Source organism: Echeneis naucrates, chromosome 23, assembly GCF_900963305.1.
Source record: "Echeneis naucrates chromosome 23, fEcheNa1.1, whole genome shotgun sequence".
Lineage (NCBI taxonomy): Eukaryota > Metazoa > Chordata > Actinopteri > Carangiformes > Echeneidae > Echeneis > Echeneis naucrates.
In genome coordinates, this window is record NC_042533.1 from 2,757,816 (window position 1) to 2,778,205 (window position 20,390).

At 43.1% G+C, this 20,390-nt stretch overlaps 1 protein-coding gene across 4 annotated transcripts; it reads right to left on the bottom strand.

Annotated features, from left to right (window-relative positions):
• Positions 1-1,923: 1,923 nt before the first annotated feature.
• Positions 1,924-19,334, bottom strand: igf1 (insulin-like growth factor 1). 4 transcript variants are annotated; one of them, XM_029495668.1, is made up of 5 exons: positions 18,982-19,334; positions 17,436-17,595; positions 6,741-6,994; positions 6,206-6,241; positions 1,924-5,450 (listed from the first exon to the last, which is right to left on the bottom strand). In XM_029495668.1, exons 1-5 carry the CDS (start codon positions 19,027-19,029, stop codon positions 5,391-5,393), a joined length of 558 nt encoding a protein of 185 aa, XP_029351528.1. In that variant the 5' UTR covers positions 19,030-19,334; the 3' UTR covers positions 1,924-5,390. The 4 variants fall into 4 exon arrangements, with proteins under 4 accessions (XP_029351528.1, XP_029351530.1, XP_029351529.1 ...); XM_029495670.1 differs by lacking the exon at positions 6,206-6,241 and having other exon boundaries at positions 6,822-6,994; XM_029495669.1 differs by lacking the exon at positions 6,206-6,241.
• Positions 19,335-20,390: the final 1,056 nt, after the last annotated feature.

The following is a 20,390-nucleotide window of genomic DNA, read 5'->3' on the forward strand; positions in this document are numbered from 1 at the left end:
AACAATGCAGCTGATGAGAGTCTCTCCAAGGAAAATAAGGCTCTGACATCATGGGTTCTTAAAGCACACAGCTGAGCCAACACTCTCTCCTGCTATAATCAAGCCTCAGTGAATTTCCACTGTCGACTGAAATTGAGAAAGAGGGAGAATCTCCTCCAATGGTTTCAACATTTTTTTATTATTATTATTTTTTTTTTTACACGACGCTTTAATCGAACTGCTAATTCTCCCATTGTTGCACAAGAGTCACAGCGCACTTGCTAGACTTTTGTCTCGCTGCTTGCTCTTCCTTCTGGCCTCGACTGACGGCAACAACAACAAAACGTGACACAAGGCGACTTGTCAATTTGTCATGATCAACTCATCACAAGCCAAAGCTGGATCTGAGCCGCAGGATTGGGGATCAGAGGCAACAAATGCTGAATTAACAGGAGTTAAAACCCAGCAGAGTGAAATCCTGTGTGCGTCGTTGAAAAAAAATAAATGAATGGTTGAAGGCTGATGAAGCCTCGCAACCACCTTTCCTGTAAAACAACCAGTAGAATAAGTAGTAAAATTGGTGAGTGTGGTAAAACAGACCACAAGGTCATTCAAAAGACAATTGTGTGCTTAAGATGAGGAGTTGAAGAGTGTGGAGAGATTGTGTTTCAGGGCTCGGTCCAAACTCTGTGTCCTTAGATGCACTGGATCCTGAGTGCGTGTAGATCAATGGGAAAGGATCGTGTTCTTTCCAGAACCATCCTGGTTCTTGAGGTTATTCAAACAGCTTTGCGTTGCACTTCTTGAGTCACCATGTAATCCAAAATTAGCACAGAGAACATGATAAACAGTGCAATTTCTGAGCCGTCCTGGTGTTTGTGTTTTATAATAATTACACTGGATGATAGTGCACATCCGTATTCACTTTGATAATTGGCTTATTTGTTATGGCTTGGATACCCACCTCGGCTCGGGCCTCTCGGCACTCAATTTCTCTCTGATTTATTTTAACTCGAAATCTTGCAAGCTTGCAGCCTGCAATTGAAGCATTAGGGTGAAATAATTGATTCTGTATTAGTCACCACGTGGGATGAAATAACATCCAGCATGTCCGGGATGACCAGGACTGACTTCGCCAACCTCCTCGCTGCCCCACATTTTGATCGCAGCCGAGCGTTGCCTGAGAGCCAATTCATCAGGGTTTGATTGGTGTCCCATATACATCAGTTTAAAAAAAAAAAAAAAAGAAAAATCTGCTGACAGAGAGAGAGAGAGCTCGGCACTGTCACTGCGAGCATCCTCCAAAGAGCTGAACATGCAGCTCTGGCCTCAGGGAGCACCACGCCCTGCTCTGTTTGCTTTGGCAGGCCCTGCCACCTCTTAGGAAGTATCACTTTGTCATTCAGCACACCCAGCATGCTCAGTTTCATCCTGCACAGTCCACAAAGCCTCGGCTTGAGTTACGGCTTCATCTATGGCCGAAATGCCTCAAAAGATTTGTACGTCCTTAAGAGGGAGAAACCTCTGCTTTGTAATTATCTGCAGTTTATGTGTCTGAATCCGGAGCTCCATATAGAGTTTCCCGCTGTGATGTTGTGTAATAGAGGGAGTAAAACCTTTTCTAGGATGATGTTTCCCCGGAGGGTTTATGAGTGTGTGCGCACGTTGTGTGAAAGAACTCACCAGCCTTTTTCTGTGATGTTGACAAGTGGTTTATTCAGCAGGAATGGTGAAAAATTTGTCAGTATTTTTTTATTTTTTTTTTCTACAGAAGGCAATCGAGCACCATAAATAACAGCGCTGTGATCAAACAGTTTCTTGGACAGTGAGCTTTAGGAAATTACATTTTCTTATTTAACATCCCACACACACCCTCATTTTAGGCTTTATTAATTATTTCACACAAGTGACGAACAAATATTTGAATGATTCATAGTCAGACGATTTGAAGTTGCTGAAGCTTTTTTTTTTTTCTTTCTTTCTTTCTTTCTGTCTTTCCCCATCGCTGCTCAAAAAAATTCCAGATACACTGAGGGACTTTAGTCTGGCTCACTTTACTATCTATTACACAAGCTGTATTTCAGGTACCAGAGACAGTGTGTGAAGGGCGTATTGGTAGCTGCAGTGCAGTTCAGACAGGGATGGCATCAGTTGCTATTTAACGATCTGATCGTAGGTTTAGTTCATGACTGAGGTTTTTCTTCTCATCAAAAAGTCTTTGGTTTGTACTGTAAATCTGATGATCAGGGAGGATCAGCCGCGTCTTCCAGCCAGCTTCTTTTTCGCTTCAGTCGCCAGGTCGACTGATAAATGAATTTGTCAGGAATCGACACCAAAGCATATGCTCAAATTCCCATTTTTAAAACCTTGATCATTATAGATAAAGACACACTTTTATAATAACAAATGTTTGGACCAAAATAAATTCAATTCCTGGCTCATTCTTAAAGCGAGACTAGGAAACTTTTGAAAGAACAAAGAAGAAAACCTTTATTTTGCTTCTTTTTATGTGTTAGACATTAAAAATTACATTTGTGAGCACTTAAATGCATTTTTTGTTTTTTTGTCAGCTTTTTTTTTTTGGTCTGGTATCATCAGTAGCTAACGCAGGCTGATGTTAGCGAACTTCAAATTTTTTGAAACTCCCCTTTTTGCCAGGAATAAGACGGAAATATTGCAAATGTTTTTACGTCTCTTAGCTAAGAAGCCTGTAGCCAGTTAGCTTAGCTTAGCTTAGCATAAAGACTACGAATATATATATATAAAAAAAAAAAACAAAAACAAAACTGTAGTTTGCAAAAACACTGAGCTGTAAATGAGATCAGGTCAGCAGATTCCTCCTGTCCGTAGAGTTTGTGCTAACTGCTGAGTCTTTTTAATGGTTGCTTTAATAATGTTGAATTCTTCTCAATTGAATTTAGCAGGAAAACCAGATTTTACCGCCACTCTTTTCTGCCAATTAGCTTTTTTGCTACCTGTGTGTCCGTTAATCAAAGTCTCAACAAGTTACAGATAAACATAATGAAGATTGGGAATCAAAGGAATTCAGAATTATCACTTTTGGCCACAAGCGCTGCTGCTCGTCAAGAGTTGTATAGTCTCGCTTTAAGGGATTTTAAGAGTCAATAACATGGCTTCCAGTGAGGTGCATGTACACACACACAGACAAAAGCACACCATGACTTTTAACAATCTCAATACAACTGGAAGAATCAGTTCACAGTACTTTTGTCAAGTTATTTGGCATAAGGGATCTATATTGAGAAAATAATTTAAAAACAGTAGAAAAAATAGCATTTTGCCTTCTTGGGACCACAACATGGTATTTTTCTTATTTTTAATTCTCCATGCATTCACATATTTCACACAGATACATTTACTCGCTTACACTACTACCTTATTGAAACAGCTTACAAATAAAAACACTATTAAAATGGTGGCCACAAGGCTGTGCAAAAGGGAAGACCTCCAATGTAAGCCCTGCCATCTGTCTGTCTTAGCCATCTCTTGCAAGTAACAAACTACAAAATAGCACCATTATACAGTGGATAGGATTCTTAATACAGTTTTGTTATATGAAACCATCATGTACAATGAATGATAGCGATGCATAGGTTAACATAAATGGGAGTACTGTTTGATTATACACAGGCAGAGAAGGCAGAGCCAGTAATGAGACGTCTCGGGCCGGGTTCTGTGCAGTACAATGACTGTAAATCCGCATGGAGGCTAGAAAAAAACAACCACGACTATCAGTCCTCATGCAAGGACTTCTCAGAACTGGCTTTTCAGTTGTGTACGTGTATGTCTGTGTGTGTTTGATCCTTGCTCACAGTTACACAATGCTCATTTACACTGGGTGCTTTGTATGTGTGTTTGTCTACTGTTATATGTGTGCCGTATCTCACTTGTCCAGGAAGACTTGTCACTTTGGTTTGCAATATTGACCAAATTGTTCAATCTGTGTGTTCTTATGCTGGAATTTGCAGTGGATTCTGGGAGTTCTGCTGGACGCTCCGAGAGACAACTGAAGTACCAAAGTTCTCGGCCTCCCTAAACTAACAGAACATCAATCATTAAACCTCTCCAGCTCAGTGACTATTGTTCCACGTTCTGTTTTTTGGTTTTCACTCTGGTATTCACCAATTTAGTGACATTTTGTCAGTTCTTTACAAGAACAAGAAAAAGAGTTTACTCACATTCAACTTTTATTTATCTTTATTTATTTAAAAAAATTTTTAGAGCGCTTGTTGAATTGCAGTTGACTAAACATTAATAACTTTCGTTTGAACCTTGAGCTCAGGCCCCCCCTTCGACTCAAACGTTTATCACTGTGTAACTGAACTGTTGGAAAAAAAAAAAAAAAAAAATCTAACTTGGCCACGGCGACAACAAACATTTTGCTTGATTCTGGTTATTTGCCTTATGCCAAATGCACTTCCATCCATCGAATGACCTAATTCTGACAACAAAACAAGCACCACGAACAGATTGACAAAAAAAAAAAGTTTCTCTACTTTGTACAATATTATATTTCTAGTACTTACTGCACTTCCCATCTTCCTCAAAATCCCCTCTAATAGTGCTTGATTTGTTGATATAGAAGTGTTTGGATTGTAGACTCAGTCCTCAGGTTCTCAACACTTCCTGAGGCTTAGGAAGGATTTGGACTGGACTCAAACCTAGCGACTCCATTTAGATTTAAGAACCCTGCCTTCAGTCACAGAGAAGTGGGGATTTGACTTGGGCTCAAGGTAAAATAAGTATAACAATGTTTAAAGTCTGATAATCAGCCATCTGGTTTTTGTCCTTTAAAGAAAACATTGTTTTACTCAGTAATGCGTGGTGCATGAAAACAAATTCTGAAGGAAAGATAATCAGATTTTAACTTGGGTAGTAACTGGTAAATGTGACTGGTAATTAAAAAAAATATCCTGTCTTACCAGAGGAGTGACTGAATCCACTCTCTCTGAGTAAAAGGATTTACCTCTGCAAAGTTCAGGGGACAGGAAGGACCACTCGCTCTCAAACACAGCCTGCGGCTCTCTGATTGGCTGAAGCCCAGATGCATTCCCACCTTTCCTGGAGCCAGGGGATGCTGCAGCTCACACATGGAGGTATAATAAGCTCTTGTTTGTGTCTCAGCAGCTAAACTAGTCTGTTACATTGCATTAACAAAGAATTCCTCCCGATATGGAATGGTGCAGTGTATAAAATAATCACAAGAGCCCTCATCAAACCGTTAAAACACCACTTAGCTCTCAGGTTTCAATCATTATGAAGAGGCTTTCGGAACATTGTTAGCATCCTCTTTGTTTTGTTTTACAGTGAACCATTCCACAGGGGTACCAGGTAAGGCCACTCCCTTCTCTCTTCCCAAGTCGCTGGGCATTTGTCCATTCGCTCCTGCCCTACATTCTGTAATTCCTGCCCCCCGTGTTGCCTCGACTTGAGTTTTTCTGATGCACCTCCTGCAATGAGAAGAAACACATACTTAGACACACAGCAGAGGTACATCCAGGTCAAAAAAAAAAAAAAAAAAAACAACCAAAAAACAGAAAACAAAACGTTACCAGCGCTCTGTACTCTTTAGCATTCAGTAAGTTAAACTGCAGTTTCGCTAGAGCTTTTAAATCCTGGCACAAAAAGAGAGCAGAAGCTTTTGACTTGATGGGAAAAATAAGATGATTCACAAAACAATGCCACCACAATCCACAAATTAATGACGAGATGAGTGGAAACCACTGCACACATTGATACACCAAACGTGACATGCGTGTCCCATCTCCAGACCTCACATGTGTCAGTCTGTTCTGGTGAGACGCCAGAATTTCAGCACATAATGTACAGTAGCAGAGTGGAGATTCTGCCAGGGGAACAGGAGTGCCACTCGGTCTACCACGAAAACCACTTAGTTGCATCTCTTGCTAATGGTTTTCTTTTTTGAGAGAAGGGCAAAAAGCACACAGACGAATCTTAAAAGGATCACACTCTCTGGCAGGTTGGCAACTCGAGGATGAAACAGCAGGGTCCACATTTAGATCTCACAGTTTCTTTATTTGGCAGGCAGAGCGAGATTTCAGAGCTAAGATTGGTTAAACGAACGTCTCCTGTTTCAAAATAAAGCTTGAAACACCTCAAAGTGCTGATTATGTGGTTGATGGAGCTTTAAACGATGTAATAATAAAATAATAGTGAGATGAAAAGCATCCATTTGCAAGCATACCTTAAAGGATGAGTGACTATGTCCAGGTAATGGTCTCTGTGGGATGAAAATGAAGCCACTTAAGTTGGATGGATTCATTTCTCTTCCTACACAGTAAACATGAACCTAATCACCCCGCAAAGGAACTGTTTAACAACTGAACAGCTGATTAGCTCATCTTAGCATAAACACTGGAAATAACCCCAGATATATGTTTTTTTAGTGGATGGATGAAATAAAAATGTATGATTGAGTGTTTCTTATTGATCTTTGTTAGACATAATCCACCACCCAGTAGCTCTACAGCTTACAACATAACATGTTTTCTTTTTGCTTAATATACACAAAAACTACAGGGTCAAAACAGAAATTTGTGATTTTTGTGTTGTTGTGTGTTAGACTGATTTGGAGTTCAGGTAGCTCATGTCCCTGTTTCCACTGGTGCTAAGCTAATTTAAGCACTGCATGGACAGATCCAATTCAACTCAAACAATTCTGCGCTCCTTTTAAAGCTTTTTCCCGGTGTGTGTGTGTGTGTGTTGTGTGTTGTGCTCACCTTCTTGTTTTTTGTCTTGTCTGGCTGCTGTGCTGTCCTACGCTCTGTGCCCTTGTCCACTTTGTGTCCTGCGGTACTGACCTTGGCTGCTCTCGTGATGTCTGTGTGGCGCTGTGCACGCACAGAGCGAGCGGCCTTGCTGGTCTTGGCAGGTGCACAGTACATCTCCAGGCGCCGCAGCTCACAGCTTTGGAAGCAGCATTCGTCCACAATGCCACGTGACCGCCGTGCGTTGGGGCCATAGCCTGGTTTACCTGTTGGAGGAGGACAGTGAGAGAGGGGATGGATGAATATCTGGGCTCTAAATGCCTTTTCCTTTCTTCCACTGACTGTTTTTGATTACTGTCCAAACAAGAGGCATTTTTAACTTTTCCACACATGTTGAATAGGATGCAGTGTAGACAGTTTGTCATTCCAAAGACAAAAATATGGATGTTATCTGTCACAGCTAACAGACGTTCTCACTACAGCAGAAACCAGTAGCTTTTAGGCTAACATTAGCTGCTCTGTCTGACTCCGGCTAAATTCATCAGATTGTGTTACATGCACCAAAAACAGAGAGACAACAGCCTTTGCTCGAGCAGCTAGGCTGGTTTATGTTATTTTTAAGAATATTTCTGTTCCTTAATTTCCATATTTTATTTTATTTTATTTTTTTTTTACATGTGTCATAAACGGGTATGATTGCTGAGTTTTTAAAATCTCCTAATGGCAGCCAACAAAATCAACGACCGCCAGCTACAAATGAAGTCTGCTTTTGTCTGCTTACTTTCCGAACTCAAGGGCTCATTGTTTTTGAAATTTAGTAAGAATTTTTAAGTGGCAAATCTGCTCACATCATTGCAAACTGCAGATGAACTGTGGGAGAATGGAAATCTTGACAGGTGTAGCGACGGAGCGTCTCGGGATTTAGCGAACAGTCAATTCAGCTTCAATAAATCAAATTTTTCTTCCCCTCACCGAAGGCTCACATTAGAGTTTATCAAACAGACACCGTGCTTCTATTAAAGAAGCGCTAATGGCCAGGTCATTGGGTCTGATTCTTGTCTTAATGACATGGATTTCTTCCGTATAAAATTTACAGTGTATCACATTGCACACTATGGACCTTTACTGGCAGCTGCTTCCCCGTAAAAAAGGTGGTCGCAGTCACCCAAACGCTGAGAATTTCACGCTCAGCCATTTTGGCCCAGGTATCTTTTACACACAGGCTCGTCCGGCAAGGCCAAACCACAAGCCCTCTGGGCCCGATCGACCTGCAGAAACAGCCAGGCAGGCTTTGAGGCTGCACCCCCATTGGCTACACCCCACTGTTCATTCACATTTTCATTTGGCAGAAGCCGAAGAACCCCGAACATAAATGCTGAGGACGGGTGACGCACCTTTCACGACATGAAAACGAACTCAAGGCAAAGAGAGGGATGGTGGGTCCTGAAGGGCAGAGCTGCAGTGGAAACGCTGTTGGTGTTGTCTAATTTAAACAGGTAAAAGAAGATTTAAAGACGACTAACGTGACGCCAATACTGCAGTTTTCCGCTCAATCACTGCAGATGCCCACCCTCATTTGGTGGCCTTTAGAAAAACTCACCTTGAGCAATATAGCCCTGATGGGCTTTTCCCTGTTACCAAATGAAATAATAATAATTTAATATGGCATTTACAAGGAGGAAATGCCTTTCCCTCTCAGAGTTAATAGCTCTTGGCTCAGAAGGCTGCCAGTGCTGACAAAGTGCATTAACTTCTGCTCCGTCTGACTTGTCCTGACAATGTTGTTTTGGACAGAAAGCTGCTTTCATTCAGAAACAGAAGCATCTTTCTCACCGGACTCCCCTGACACAAAGCAGAGGTGAAGCTAACGGAGGAGGTGTTAATGAGATGGAAGAGAGAGAAGGAAAAAAAAAAATGATGCTTTTTTTTTGGTTGCAAATCAGGTAGAATGAAGCTAAAAATACATTGTGCACCTGCATAATTTAGGCAGCAGAGGAACTGGATCTACCCAGATCATCCAAAATAGATGTTTTAAAAGAAATATCAAGAAGACTTTAGCTTCTGATATCTGTATTTTCATCCAATTCCAACTAGCTGACAGGTTTGCCTTCCCTAACAGGTACTGTAAAGTATTTTTGCGGTAATTCTTCGCTTTCACTCATCTGAACAAACAAAAATCAGCTTTTTCTCCCCTGCGGGGTGTATCGGTGAGACCAGCCTTGGCAGTTATGTCAACACCTGATGTCAAGACATGTAGAGAAATATGACTTTGAGCCCTGGCTGGGGATTATATAATGTCTGCTGAAAGCCAAAAGAGGGGCTGTGCCTCATTGCTTGGCCTATTCCAGTCCCTCTCAATAAAGCCCTACAAATTAACGTCCGCTATTATTCTGAAAATAGCTGGAAACCCTGCTGCACAAACAGCTGGAAGGGAGAGAAAAATCAGCTGGCACCGGTAACATGTAGGATAATCAGCTGGGGCAGTTTGGGGAAAAACATGCATACAATAATCAGGTCTAAAAGCTTTGGGAGGTTTTAAATGCTTCAATTCCGCAGATAGCTGCTGTAATCCCTCATAAACAAAGAGTTTCTCCTCTGACTGTTGTTAAACAAATACGGGTAAACAACCTTTTGTGCCAGTGCTTCCTGCCTCATGGCTTTTCTGTTGTTTGAAATGCATGCTGGGAAGAGGATGCAGGGATCACACATGATGCTGAGGGAGGAGTTTCAGCTCAGATTAGAGAGCGTGCTTGCATTTCAGACGGTGAAACCGAACGTCGAGCGCTGGCAGGCGTTTTTTTTGGCTCTCCGGCCTCAAGGGGCAATAACGAGCCCTCTGTGGTTTGGCATTCTTACTTGGACACAAAGTGACGCAAAGGTGAGATTTATGTCTTATCTGAACTGCTTTCAAATGGTGTTTTTGGTTTTACAATAGAAAGACTTTAATGATTAGGACTAACTGATTTATTTTGCAGAGAGACGTCTGGTTAACCACCCCATCTCCATTAATGAGCAGCTCATAGCCACTTCCTTGAACCCTGGGAAACGCTCCCAAGCAGCCCTGCGTTTTTTCACACCACGCTGTTGTCTGTTTGAACGCAGCCTAAATGCTGCAGAAGTGGTTTGAAAAGTTTCTGCAGACATTTTGATATGTTCTGGCGTGTTGTCTTTTTTCCATAACTCTCGCTCGCTTTTGAAATAATTGGTATTTGCGGTGAATCCAGGCTGACTACAGCTGTCGTCCTGCGAATGAGCCGGCTACAAACTCCACAGAACAGCCTCTCAAGTGCATGATACTATAAAAAAAGCAAGTAATTTAAATGATTTACATGAGATGTTAACCTGTCAGCGTCGTTCTTAGCAGAAAATATGCAGGAGAGTCAACTGTCAAGTTGTTAGATTTTCCTAAGTGAAGTTTTTCATCTGATGCTACTGTATTTATTACCTGACATCTTTTGCCTTGATGTTTCCACACACACTGTTCATCCCTCTGACTGTGGACGGTCCTACAGAGACGGCTGAAGAGCCAACGCTTTGTGGAAGCAGACAAGTGCGAGTCTCAGGTTATGGAAGCTTTCTTTTTGGTTTTTGTGCAAGGATGGCCGAAGACACAGCCAAAGTCCAGGAATCGGCTTCAATGGGCAAATCAGCTGCATTTCAGTATCTCAGCTCGCTCTCTGGTCCTTCCAGGTAGTTTGTGGTGGAGGTGATCGCCTCTAAAACAGCCTCCTCAGCAAAGGTTCAGAAGGTGCACCCTGTGCTCTTTTTCTCCTGGCTGCCGTCCTCTGCAGAAAGGAATTACGACAGAGGCAACTAGACGCTGCTGGCTACAATATATAAACACATGTGGTTCCAACGGGTTCCAAAAATGTTTCTCACCAGTTTCAGAAGGAGAACCCTGTGGAGATGGAGGAGACCCTCCCCCTCTGTGTGGCTGGAGCTCAAAGCTGAGAAACTGAATGTAACATCAATGTCATTCTGACTTTCCTGCACCTGTCAAGATGACTGCCTCTCGTTCCTGGTGGTCTCTGCAGGTGCTCCAGTGAGGCCACGTTGGTCTACCAACCTGGGGACCAGTAGAACCTGGCCCTCCTCGGAAAGCGGTTCTGGTGGTTTTGCATGCTCCTGCAGGCTTTGGTTAGTTTGTCTGCAGGGTTTCCATCCACAGTCCAACAGCTGACTGAACCCGAACAGCTGTTGTGGTTCGAATACGTCCACAACACTCTCCTCACTTCAGCCACGGTCTCCCTTCCACTGCACCAAAGGTGATCAATCCCAGCCAAAAAAAAAAAAAAAAAAAAAGAGGTCCTTCCATCGGGGCGTTTGTCAGACTCCTCTGCAGCACCTGGCTCAGGATTCACCCCCGGCATTTAAGACCAGTCAAACAAGGAAGGCCCTCCAAGTCACCCCGATACACACCAAGTCAGCAGGTTTGGCTCTCCACTGGGTATGTACTGTTATGGTTAGAGTCCCAAATGGTTCCCAGATTCACTGGCCCATTCCCAGTCTCCAAAGTCAGTGGGGCCCACAGCGGGGCCTGCACCTTCCTCTGCTTTCAGACTCTGCCAGTTCCACTTGCCTACCTGTCCCACCGGGGCATTGGTCTTCACCTGCTCATCTCTTCCCCATTCATATATGAACTGCTTTGTTTTCATTTGTTCGCTGCCCAGGTTGTCTTTCTTCAACATGCCGTAGCTTCTTTGCCCGACTGATTTGATCCTTATCATGTTTTGGTCCTTGTCTGTCTGCGTGGCTTTGTTTTATTTTCATTTATTTTATATTTTTTGGGTGTTTCTACTCCTCTTCCTAGGAAGGAGTCTTCAGTTTTACAGCTGCCTTCGGAGTCATGCTCATGGGTCTTTTTTCTGAGAACTGTGACACCTCAGAGGAACGGCACTGGAGAGAAATGGCTGGGTTCCCCTGCTCCAGAGTGGTACAGCAAGCATCTGAGTTTTACAGCTTGGTCATGGTCAATAAAAAACAGTGGATTCTTGGAGCCGGCGCACTGCTCTTCCCAAAGTGTCAGGTTTACAGCTAGGCAGGGACTATAAGAGCTGCTAAAGTGCTGGAAACTACCCCCTTTATCGCTGGTACCACAAAGAGTTTATGGCATGATTGAAGTGATCCTCACATTATTGTGCTAGGACGCCAAAATCTTATCCAAATGTACTCAAACTGGAATTACTGGTTCACAACAGGATCAGTACCCGTCAAAATAGATTTATCGAGGACAGGCTTTTGGCAAGACATATTTTGGAAACGTGAAAAAGCAAATGTTGGGGCAGATTTTGGAAGTTTCTGATAAATTGGGCAAAACATATGTTTGAACTTTTGTATGAATGGCAAAAGGTCATTTTGCCTGATGAGGGAAACCTTGAAGGTCTGAGGTTAATTAAGTCCAAACAACTGACAGGACTCCTTGAGGGCCAATTAGTATCAATCACAATAATTATCACGCGCGTGAGACGTATGAGACACGGCAGCCTTTTGCCGTTGTGGCTATTTTTATCAGCAACTGAAAAAGGGAACAGGAGTTCAAGTTATTTTGTTGAGGGCATAGACATTGTTATACCTGCTCACCGTGTCTATTTTTGTGCGAATGTTGGCAATAACGTGAGAACAAGTGATCCACAGTGTGCAGGCTTCTTTGGTTTCTTCAAAGCTGGAATGTGAAATGGAAGACAATTTAAGAGACAACTTAAGGTGAAGAAGAAAGAACAGAAGAAAGGTCCAGGATATCAACCATAAATCCAAGTGATCTCAGCAGTAATGCAACTAGATAGGTCCTGTTTTTCTTTGTAGAGGTCCGACATTATGCAATTGGATCAAACTGATGAATAGTTTGAAAGGTAAGGCAGTGTTTAGTTCCTGTCCTGTTGAGTGTCCTCAAATGCCTGGTTGTCTCAGCTTCGCCTCATGTACAAATCGAAATCTGGTCGATGTCTGTCTGTCCGTCTCATGAGACCCCTCTTTGTTCCACAGAACTGTGATTCAGAGACGGGTCGGAGATTTTTAGTTCAGGTCTTAATGTGAAAACAACACCTGTTTGCAGTGATGGAGAGGACACAGGAGGCCTTTCTTCAGATCCGTCTGTGTGTCCAGGTCCAGTGTAAAGCTTGGCAGGAGGAGGAGGAGGGGGGGTGTCCTGATCATCCTGTAATCCACATAATCCCCTGCTGCTGAGGGACAAGGCCTTGCTATGTGCTGTTTGTTTGAGTGCGTGAATGCATGTGACATGCTGTTTACACATTCTACCTCTCTCTCTGCAGCTCGAGTGGCTTTAGAGAAGATTGACAGGGATGAATATTGAAGAGGAAGTCTCATCAATGGCTGCTGAAAGTAATTTTCCTCCCTTCTCCTTTCCACCTTCAAGTCCCAAAGCCTGAAGCCAAAACACCTAAAAAATAAACAATTACCACGTTTCATATTTGGCTTCTCTATTCTTTTACGAGAACTTTGTGTACCAGTAGTTAATGTCGTGGCCAAAACCGATGAATTATTCCATCGTGTTGGAGTTCAAAAGAGGTCGGGAATCAATAGAGATCAACACTAAGATTATATATTTCATGCTCGCTCTAGAATAAGTGAGAATATTTCATCAAGAACTAAAAGTGACTTAGGACATTCTGCTACTTAGCACTCACACTTGAGCCAAAAAACTCCCATAACAGATCTGATTCATGGAATGAACATCCCAGTGAAATCACCCCACAGTCCTGCCTGCTAAAGCATTACAAAGACAACTGAGGATTTCTAGGTCAGGCTAATAATTGGAAAAACTGACTAAGATTGTGGATTTTTTTTTTATGTTTCTGAGACCGCAGTTTGTTTCATTACCTTAAAAAAAAAAAAAAAAAAAAGAATTTCCACCAACTGGTATTTAGCATTTCTGTCAGGATTGGAAATCTGCAGTCTGCAAAATGCAAGTGTGCTACTTTACTGGTGGCATGCGTAAGGTGGATTGGCAAAAGCAGCCACTGGACAGAAAGCCTGCTGTCGTTGCAACATCGTCTCTGGACACATTATCAATCAGAGGGTTGCCAAGTTCAACATGACCAGACTGGAGGGGAAGAGTTCAGGGAAAGGAGCACGCCTCCTTTGGCTGAGCTGTTAACACTCCTGTGTCCTATAGACGACACAACCCAAATGGATTCTCCAGATATTTTATTCACACAGCCACTGGTACATGTGGCGGCCGAAGGAGGGGAGGAGGAGGAGGAGGAGGAGAAAGAAGGAATGACAGCGAGAATATGAGAGAGAAAGAGAAACCGAGGAAGACAGGGAACAGCATATTTTCCAAGGCACAGCACCCTGCTGCTCAAACCTCATCGTCTTTTCAGAGAAAAGGATGGAGTGTTCATGAAATACACCTCTTTTTCAATACAGGAAAATGTGGCATTGATAGATGGACGCGGTGCAGTCCAGTGACTGTTCAGTGTAAGGTAATGCGGGAAAAACAAATACATTCCCCCTGCCACAAAAGGGTCTGTTCCTGTTTAAGAAGTATATCCTGCATCAGGATTCATGAGTTTCATTGGCCTCTGTTCAACATGCTCTCTCAGGATGAATATAGACAGTAGTGTTCTACCTATACAGCCCGTACTATAAATCCACTATCAGTAGCCAACACTTCGTCACATTCTCACATCATCCAATCTCTGGACACCCTCATATGTTGTCAAAATCCTAAACATTTCATCAACTTTTGGCCAAAGCTGCAGACACTTCCTGGGACCAATTCAGTAACCTTCAAACTGAGATATAAAACATAAACCAGCAATCTGCCAGTGAGTCTGATTTTTTTTTTTTTTTTTAAGAAAAAGTTTTGATGAAAATTTGTTTATATCACCGTCTTTAAAATCCAAGTCTAGTTCGCCTTGATCCTGTCACTGTGCAGAGACTTGACGGCACGCTGAAGCTACCCAGAACCCGAGTAATGGCTGATGACTGTGGACAAATTGAGTATACAAGCAAAAATGTAAGGTCTGCCTTCACTAAAATGTAATATTTGATCATGCTGCTCATAAGCTTCCACTGCCCCTCAGCCTAAATGAAGAGAACATGGCCATTTGTACAAGAGGAGTGCTGCAGCAGAGAGAATTCAAAGACCAAAAAGTCTTAACTGGCAGAAAACTGGCAATCGAGCAGGCTGTCATGACCACTTCACAGCATGTGGGTGTTGCCAGGAGCATCTGGACGAACAAGACTCGCAGCTTTGCAGCAGCTTGGTGACTCTCCAACAGCTCTCTGGCAAATGCTGCACAAAGGGCCTGATGCAGAGAATGATGTTGACTGGTCCTGGAAAAGCTGCATGCAGGGGTGGAGGAATTTGGCAGAGGGGTGGTGGGGAGCAGAAGCAAGGTGCATGGTGACCTTACTGCTAGACTGAACGCTGGGTATAGGCTGATTTGGCCTCATCTTCGCCAACAATAGTGTCGTTATTGTCATGTGAATGTAACGCAGCTAACATGACTAATTCTGCGAGGTGGATTCGATGGATGCAGGCTGTGGACCGGAGAGATCTGTCGCTCCAGTCCAGATTCCATAAGACGGTTGGTGCATATTAGACCACTCTGCACCACAAACACAAATTTTCCTTTTGGTATTTCCATGTGTAGCATGTCAGCCTTCAATGCAGAAAACCAGACCAGATGTAAAGTGTTTTTGTTGTCTGGCCTTAACTGAACCTAATCTGGGGTTTGGCAGAATCGTCCAATGTCAGCATTCTTGTCTGACAACAGCTTTGGTCGACATTATGTTTCCCTACTCATACAACCAATCATCATTCCTCATTTGTCTCAGTAGCACTCCATTAGAGAGCGGCTTCAGCTCCTCTGTAAGAGGATGCTGGTGCAGTTACCGTGTGCTTCAGGTAACGCCGTGTCATCACCAGATAAAGTGATCAGGGCAGATCGGGCCATTGATCCAGCTGAGGCAGAATGGCCTCTCAGACACAACCATTTGTTGTTTTGCTCTCTCTGACAGACAGACTGTCTGAGGGAAATGAAGAGAGAGTTCAACGAAAGACCAGCCTGAGAAACCAATTAGGTGCACATGGTCAAGAATCACAGGTACCACATGCATTTATTCAACGTGCTGGGAAGCAGCATTAATATTCAATTATTCATACTATTTACTGAACATTTGAAAGTGCACTGACTCAACTATGGTGACATAATGTTCAAACTGTCTGCCCAAATAATGTATTAAAACATAAAGGAACATTTATGCAGTAGCTTCTATTTACAGATGATGCTGCTGGTTGGACGCTCACTTTGGTTCAGACCGAACTATTGAACGGATTATCCAGAAAGAGGCTGAATCTGGATCCTTTCGGTTTTTCTGTAGTGCCACTGAGACTTTGCATGACAGGGCTGAACCCATATTAGACTGATTTCAAGGTGAAAGATTGAGTCTATCTAAAACTTGTTCGTGGTCAAACATGCTGGGCTTTAAATTTCTGCTCAGTGCTAACTCGCTAATTTAGCTCAGAGGGCTGCTGTTTGCAAAACCACACACAGTCTGATTTCTTATTATCTCTCTGACAAAGTATTCGCTTCTATTCAGCCTTTTGATGACTCCACACTGGCCACTGCTGGATCATTCTCTTTGCTGTGCTGAGAGTAAAAACTGGGCCCCTCCTGGCCCCAAATCTTCCATCAGTCACCATGTTCTCAACAAGGTGAATCTACAAACCGCTGCAGGTTCAGGTTAAGGTGAAAGCAATCAATTATTGGAAAAGAGAACAACTGCAAAATGCACTATAGATGCTGCTGATTTCCCACAGAAATCTTATATCTTCTTTTTGAAACTGGCAGCTGACAAAGTCTACCACATGTGGAAAATCTTTCATAACTTTGGGACTGAACCAAACCATTAATAATGGATCGTTATGTCAAAATTGCACAGGAGTCAGAAGCATGATCAGTTATTAGAAAAGTAGAAAAATAAATAATAAATTACTTTTGGTGGAGCGTTCTAGCTTTACCGAGGACATTTGGTGAAAAGTGGCTTAATTGGTGGACGTCGGCCAAAGAAATGTGATTAATGAGGTTATAAAGTTCGGCTGTGGAGTGTTTGAGCCAGATATACTGCTAATGTACAGTCACACCGTCTGTCTCTGACAGACAGATCAGGATCCACGTCCTGAGAAACACTGGCTGCCTGTGGAACACTGCACCTAACCTCGGTAGCTCCATATATCCTGTGCTGCTCTGGGCTGGGTTGTACCCTTAATGGAAAAATTTGAGATTTAAATCCTGGATTCTTGGTGGAGGGTTTTCTTTGGGTAGCTTTCACTTCTCTGGTGGAAAAAAGAAAAAACTTCACAGCAACATTTAGTTTCTACCCCTCCTTTTTTCTGAGAGATAGTCAGCCAAATTCCACTTAAAGCTCTTTGCCCGTGGGCAAAACTGGGATTTGCCACCAATAATATAGTTACTTATCATTATTCTGTGTTTCGTGTATGGGTTTCTTGTACCAAATCTCAAGAGTGGAGCTTTTGGAGGGACGTGGACTTGAAGAGAAGATGTAACAGTGAAGGAGGAATGAATGAAGAAAGAAAGAAAGAAAGAGAACACTGATGCAGGAAGAAAGTCAAGACAAGATGTCAAACTGGCTGCTTTTTTATTTATGAGCTCGCTGGAGGTGGAGAGCTCTGGGACAGATACAGCCAACCTTTATGAATAAATAAAAAGGTGCACTTACTGAAATAAAAGCCTCTCTCTCCACACACAAACTGCAGCGTGTCGACCAGCTCCGCCCCGCACAGGGTCTCCGGGCCCGCCCCTGTTGCCGTCGGAGTCAGGGTGAGGACACACAGCAGTAGTGAGAGGGTGTGGCTACAGGAGATACAGCACATCGCACTCTGCACAGGGAGAGAGGGACAGCTTTAACATTTCCACTGCTGGTAAAGGCAGAGCATCATCCAACACTGGCTTTCACATTTCAGTCACAAATCTGAGACACTTTTGAAGTCTCTTTTCTTGACACACAACCGGCTGCTGAGCAACTCTACTGTGGTAGTTGAAGGCTCAACATCTTGCTCAAGGGCACATCAGATCAGTTGTGGGCATAACTGCCCCCCCCCCCCCCTTCCTCTCTCTCTTTCTCTCTCTCTCCCCAAATAAGAATAAACCCAGTGAGCTGAAGGCTTCTCCCGTAACATCCTGCCTGCTTCCTCTGTAAAAGAGGAAAAGGGGGAAGAAAAGAGAAATAAAAGTGGCCGCTGCCACAGATGGTAAGTTTACGGGGTTTTGGAGGAAAACGTATTAAATCCAAACTTCCACTTGGTGCCAACGTTAAAGTCAAGCAGGAGGCTGACCGGCTCTGATGCTGCAGAGCGTCTGTGCGCAACCGAGCAGAGCGTGTCCAAATTGGAAACACACTTTCCTCCTTATCATCCGGCCACTCAGCGCTGAGTCTGACCCGACCAGCCCGCCACAGTCCGCATTCATCAGTGACATTAGAAAAGCTCTTTAATGAGCAGCTGCTAACGAGCATTCAGCGGCCCCTCCTGTGCCAAAGCGCAGCTGTCGGCGCATTATTACGCACAAAACTAAACTCAAAGTGATTCAAAATAAAAAGGCAGAATAAAAGATGCAAAAACAGAAAGCGCCAGGGATCTTTCCGATCCAAAGTGTGAGATGGAAAACGGCTCTCCCGCCAAACCCAGCGGAGGAAGCAGACTGAGCCAAATATACATAATAAAGAGAGTAAACACGGGACGTTATCCATCTACATCACAGCCGCCCGGTCCCGAAGCCCGCAACTATTTCATGTTAAGCTCCTCCGTCTTAACGCGCAGCTTCAGCTTAGATATTTAGCACTTAGTAATGCAGACTCAGCAGTAATTACTCTGAAAGTTGCAGAGCTGCGTTAAAGCTTTCAGGTGAAAAAAGACCGCAGGACGCGCAGAGACAGTCGGGATGAAGAAAGCCATTCAAACGAGCAGCTCAATGCATGACAAGATCTCCAAAAAGAAAAGTCAATTAAAGCCAAAAAGGAGGACAGCCTGTGATTATCAGCACAGCATGCAGGGCAGTTGTCTCAATAGGTGGCTAAAAAGGACTAAAATCTGCATAAATCCTCATTTAGCATGCATAAAAAAAAAAAAAGCAGTAAAATATAAATAAACGAATAAACCCCCCTTCCCTTTATTGTTTCTGTTCAAACTAGGTAAGGATGCTCTGTGCAAATAGTGACAACAGACCAAGGTGAAATGTAAAGTGTCAAAGGAAATCAGGTAAGTTACCTTGAAGACATCACATAAATGCCACTGAAAGGAAAGCGCGCTAGACATCCCCACGGGTCTCCGCAAGTCAAAGCCCGGCGAAAATGAACTTGTTTGAAGTCATTAAAAAACGGGGAGAAAGAGGATGAGATGCGGGCAATGTCACATCTCAATATTCCGACTTTGTTCCATTGCGCAGGCTCGTTTTGGAGAAGTGAGATTTAGCGAACAGGAGACGGATTTAGAGAGAAAATCCCTCACATTTATCTACATTACACAGACATTTTCAACAGGAAACAGCTGGGGCAGCATTTGCCTCCTACTCGTCCTAAGTTATTCATTAAGGATTTTGGGCACATATTCAAATAACGTCATTTCTCTTTTCTCTCTCACTCTCTCTCTCTCTCTCTTTTTTTTTCTCAGAACGGGATTGAATTTTGATCTCTCTAAGACTTGGTTAGTAGTTCAGATCAAGATAGAAAAAGCACGGCTGCCTCTCCAGGAGCAGCTCAACACTCATATAACACAATGTTTAATGCGTTGAGAGTTCACGAAAGAGAAGTTAAAGACAGGCTGCACGTTGTGAGCTGACTGTTGTTGTGCGTAATTTGGCACTGCGTAATTCAGCAGCCGGTCCATCCAAAGTCCGATCTGATCAGGGATAAAATAAATCATTAAAAACACTTTTCCACTCAGTCAACACTGCGCTAACAGCATGAATGCCTAATAAAAAGCTCAATTAAAAGATAAATACATGGGCACTGGAGTCAGTGTAGGGAAAACAAAGCCTTGCAGATATGAGCAGATAATCATAAAGACACATTTAAGGTCCTGCCTGCGTAGGATTTGTATGTTTTCAGCACATTGTCACAGTAATTTCTTGCAATAAATCAGTCACTGCTCATTTTCAGTCACTACAAGCAGGTTTTGTCTGCAAAAGACATCTGCTGCTTCTGTGAACTGAAAGGCTGAGGTGAAAAAAAAAGAGAAGACTGGAAAAACAAAAACACATGGGGATTCATGGTGAAGAAGACATTACTTCATATTTTTCATATTTCATATTTCAGCCACCACTTTTGGAGCAGACTACAGAGCGTGGTCCAAAGTGCGTTCCCACTGTGACACAGGAGGAAAAAAATGCATTGCAATGACAGAGAGAAGCTTCACACGAGGCGAGGGCTTAAAGAGAGTTTTCAGCCAGGACGGGATATCAACACTGATCCAGTCACTAAACATGAGATCAGTGCTGCGACCCAATCATAAAACGGGACAGCAGCGTGTATCCCAGCATGCTCGGCCACAGTGTGCAAGTGCATCAAAAGCGAAGGTTGGATCCGAAGGGGACTGAGGCTAAAGGCAGACACGCAACAGTTAGGGCTGTTGGGATAAAATGGGTCAAAACACAAGCACAATCAAATGTCCTCATGTGA

What these genes read in the sequence shown, in the direction of transcription:
- igf1 (XM_029495668.1), bottom strand. Translation starts at nt 19,029, where the DNA reads ATGTCTAGCGCGCTTTCCTTTCAGTGGCATTTATGTGATGTCTTCAAG. An exon ending in ATTTATGTGATGTCTTCAAG is followed by an intron (nt 17,596 to 18,981) that starts GTAACTTACCTG and finishes CTCCCTGTGCAG; the next exon opens with AGTGCGATGTGCTGTATCTC. An exon ending in AGAGAGAGGCTTTTATTTCA is followed by an intron (nt 6,995 to 17,435) that starts GTAAGTGCACCT and finishes CTCCTCCAACAG; the next exon opens with GTAAACCAGGCTATGGCCCC.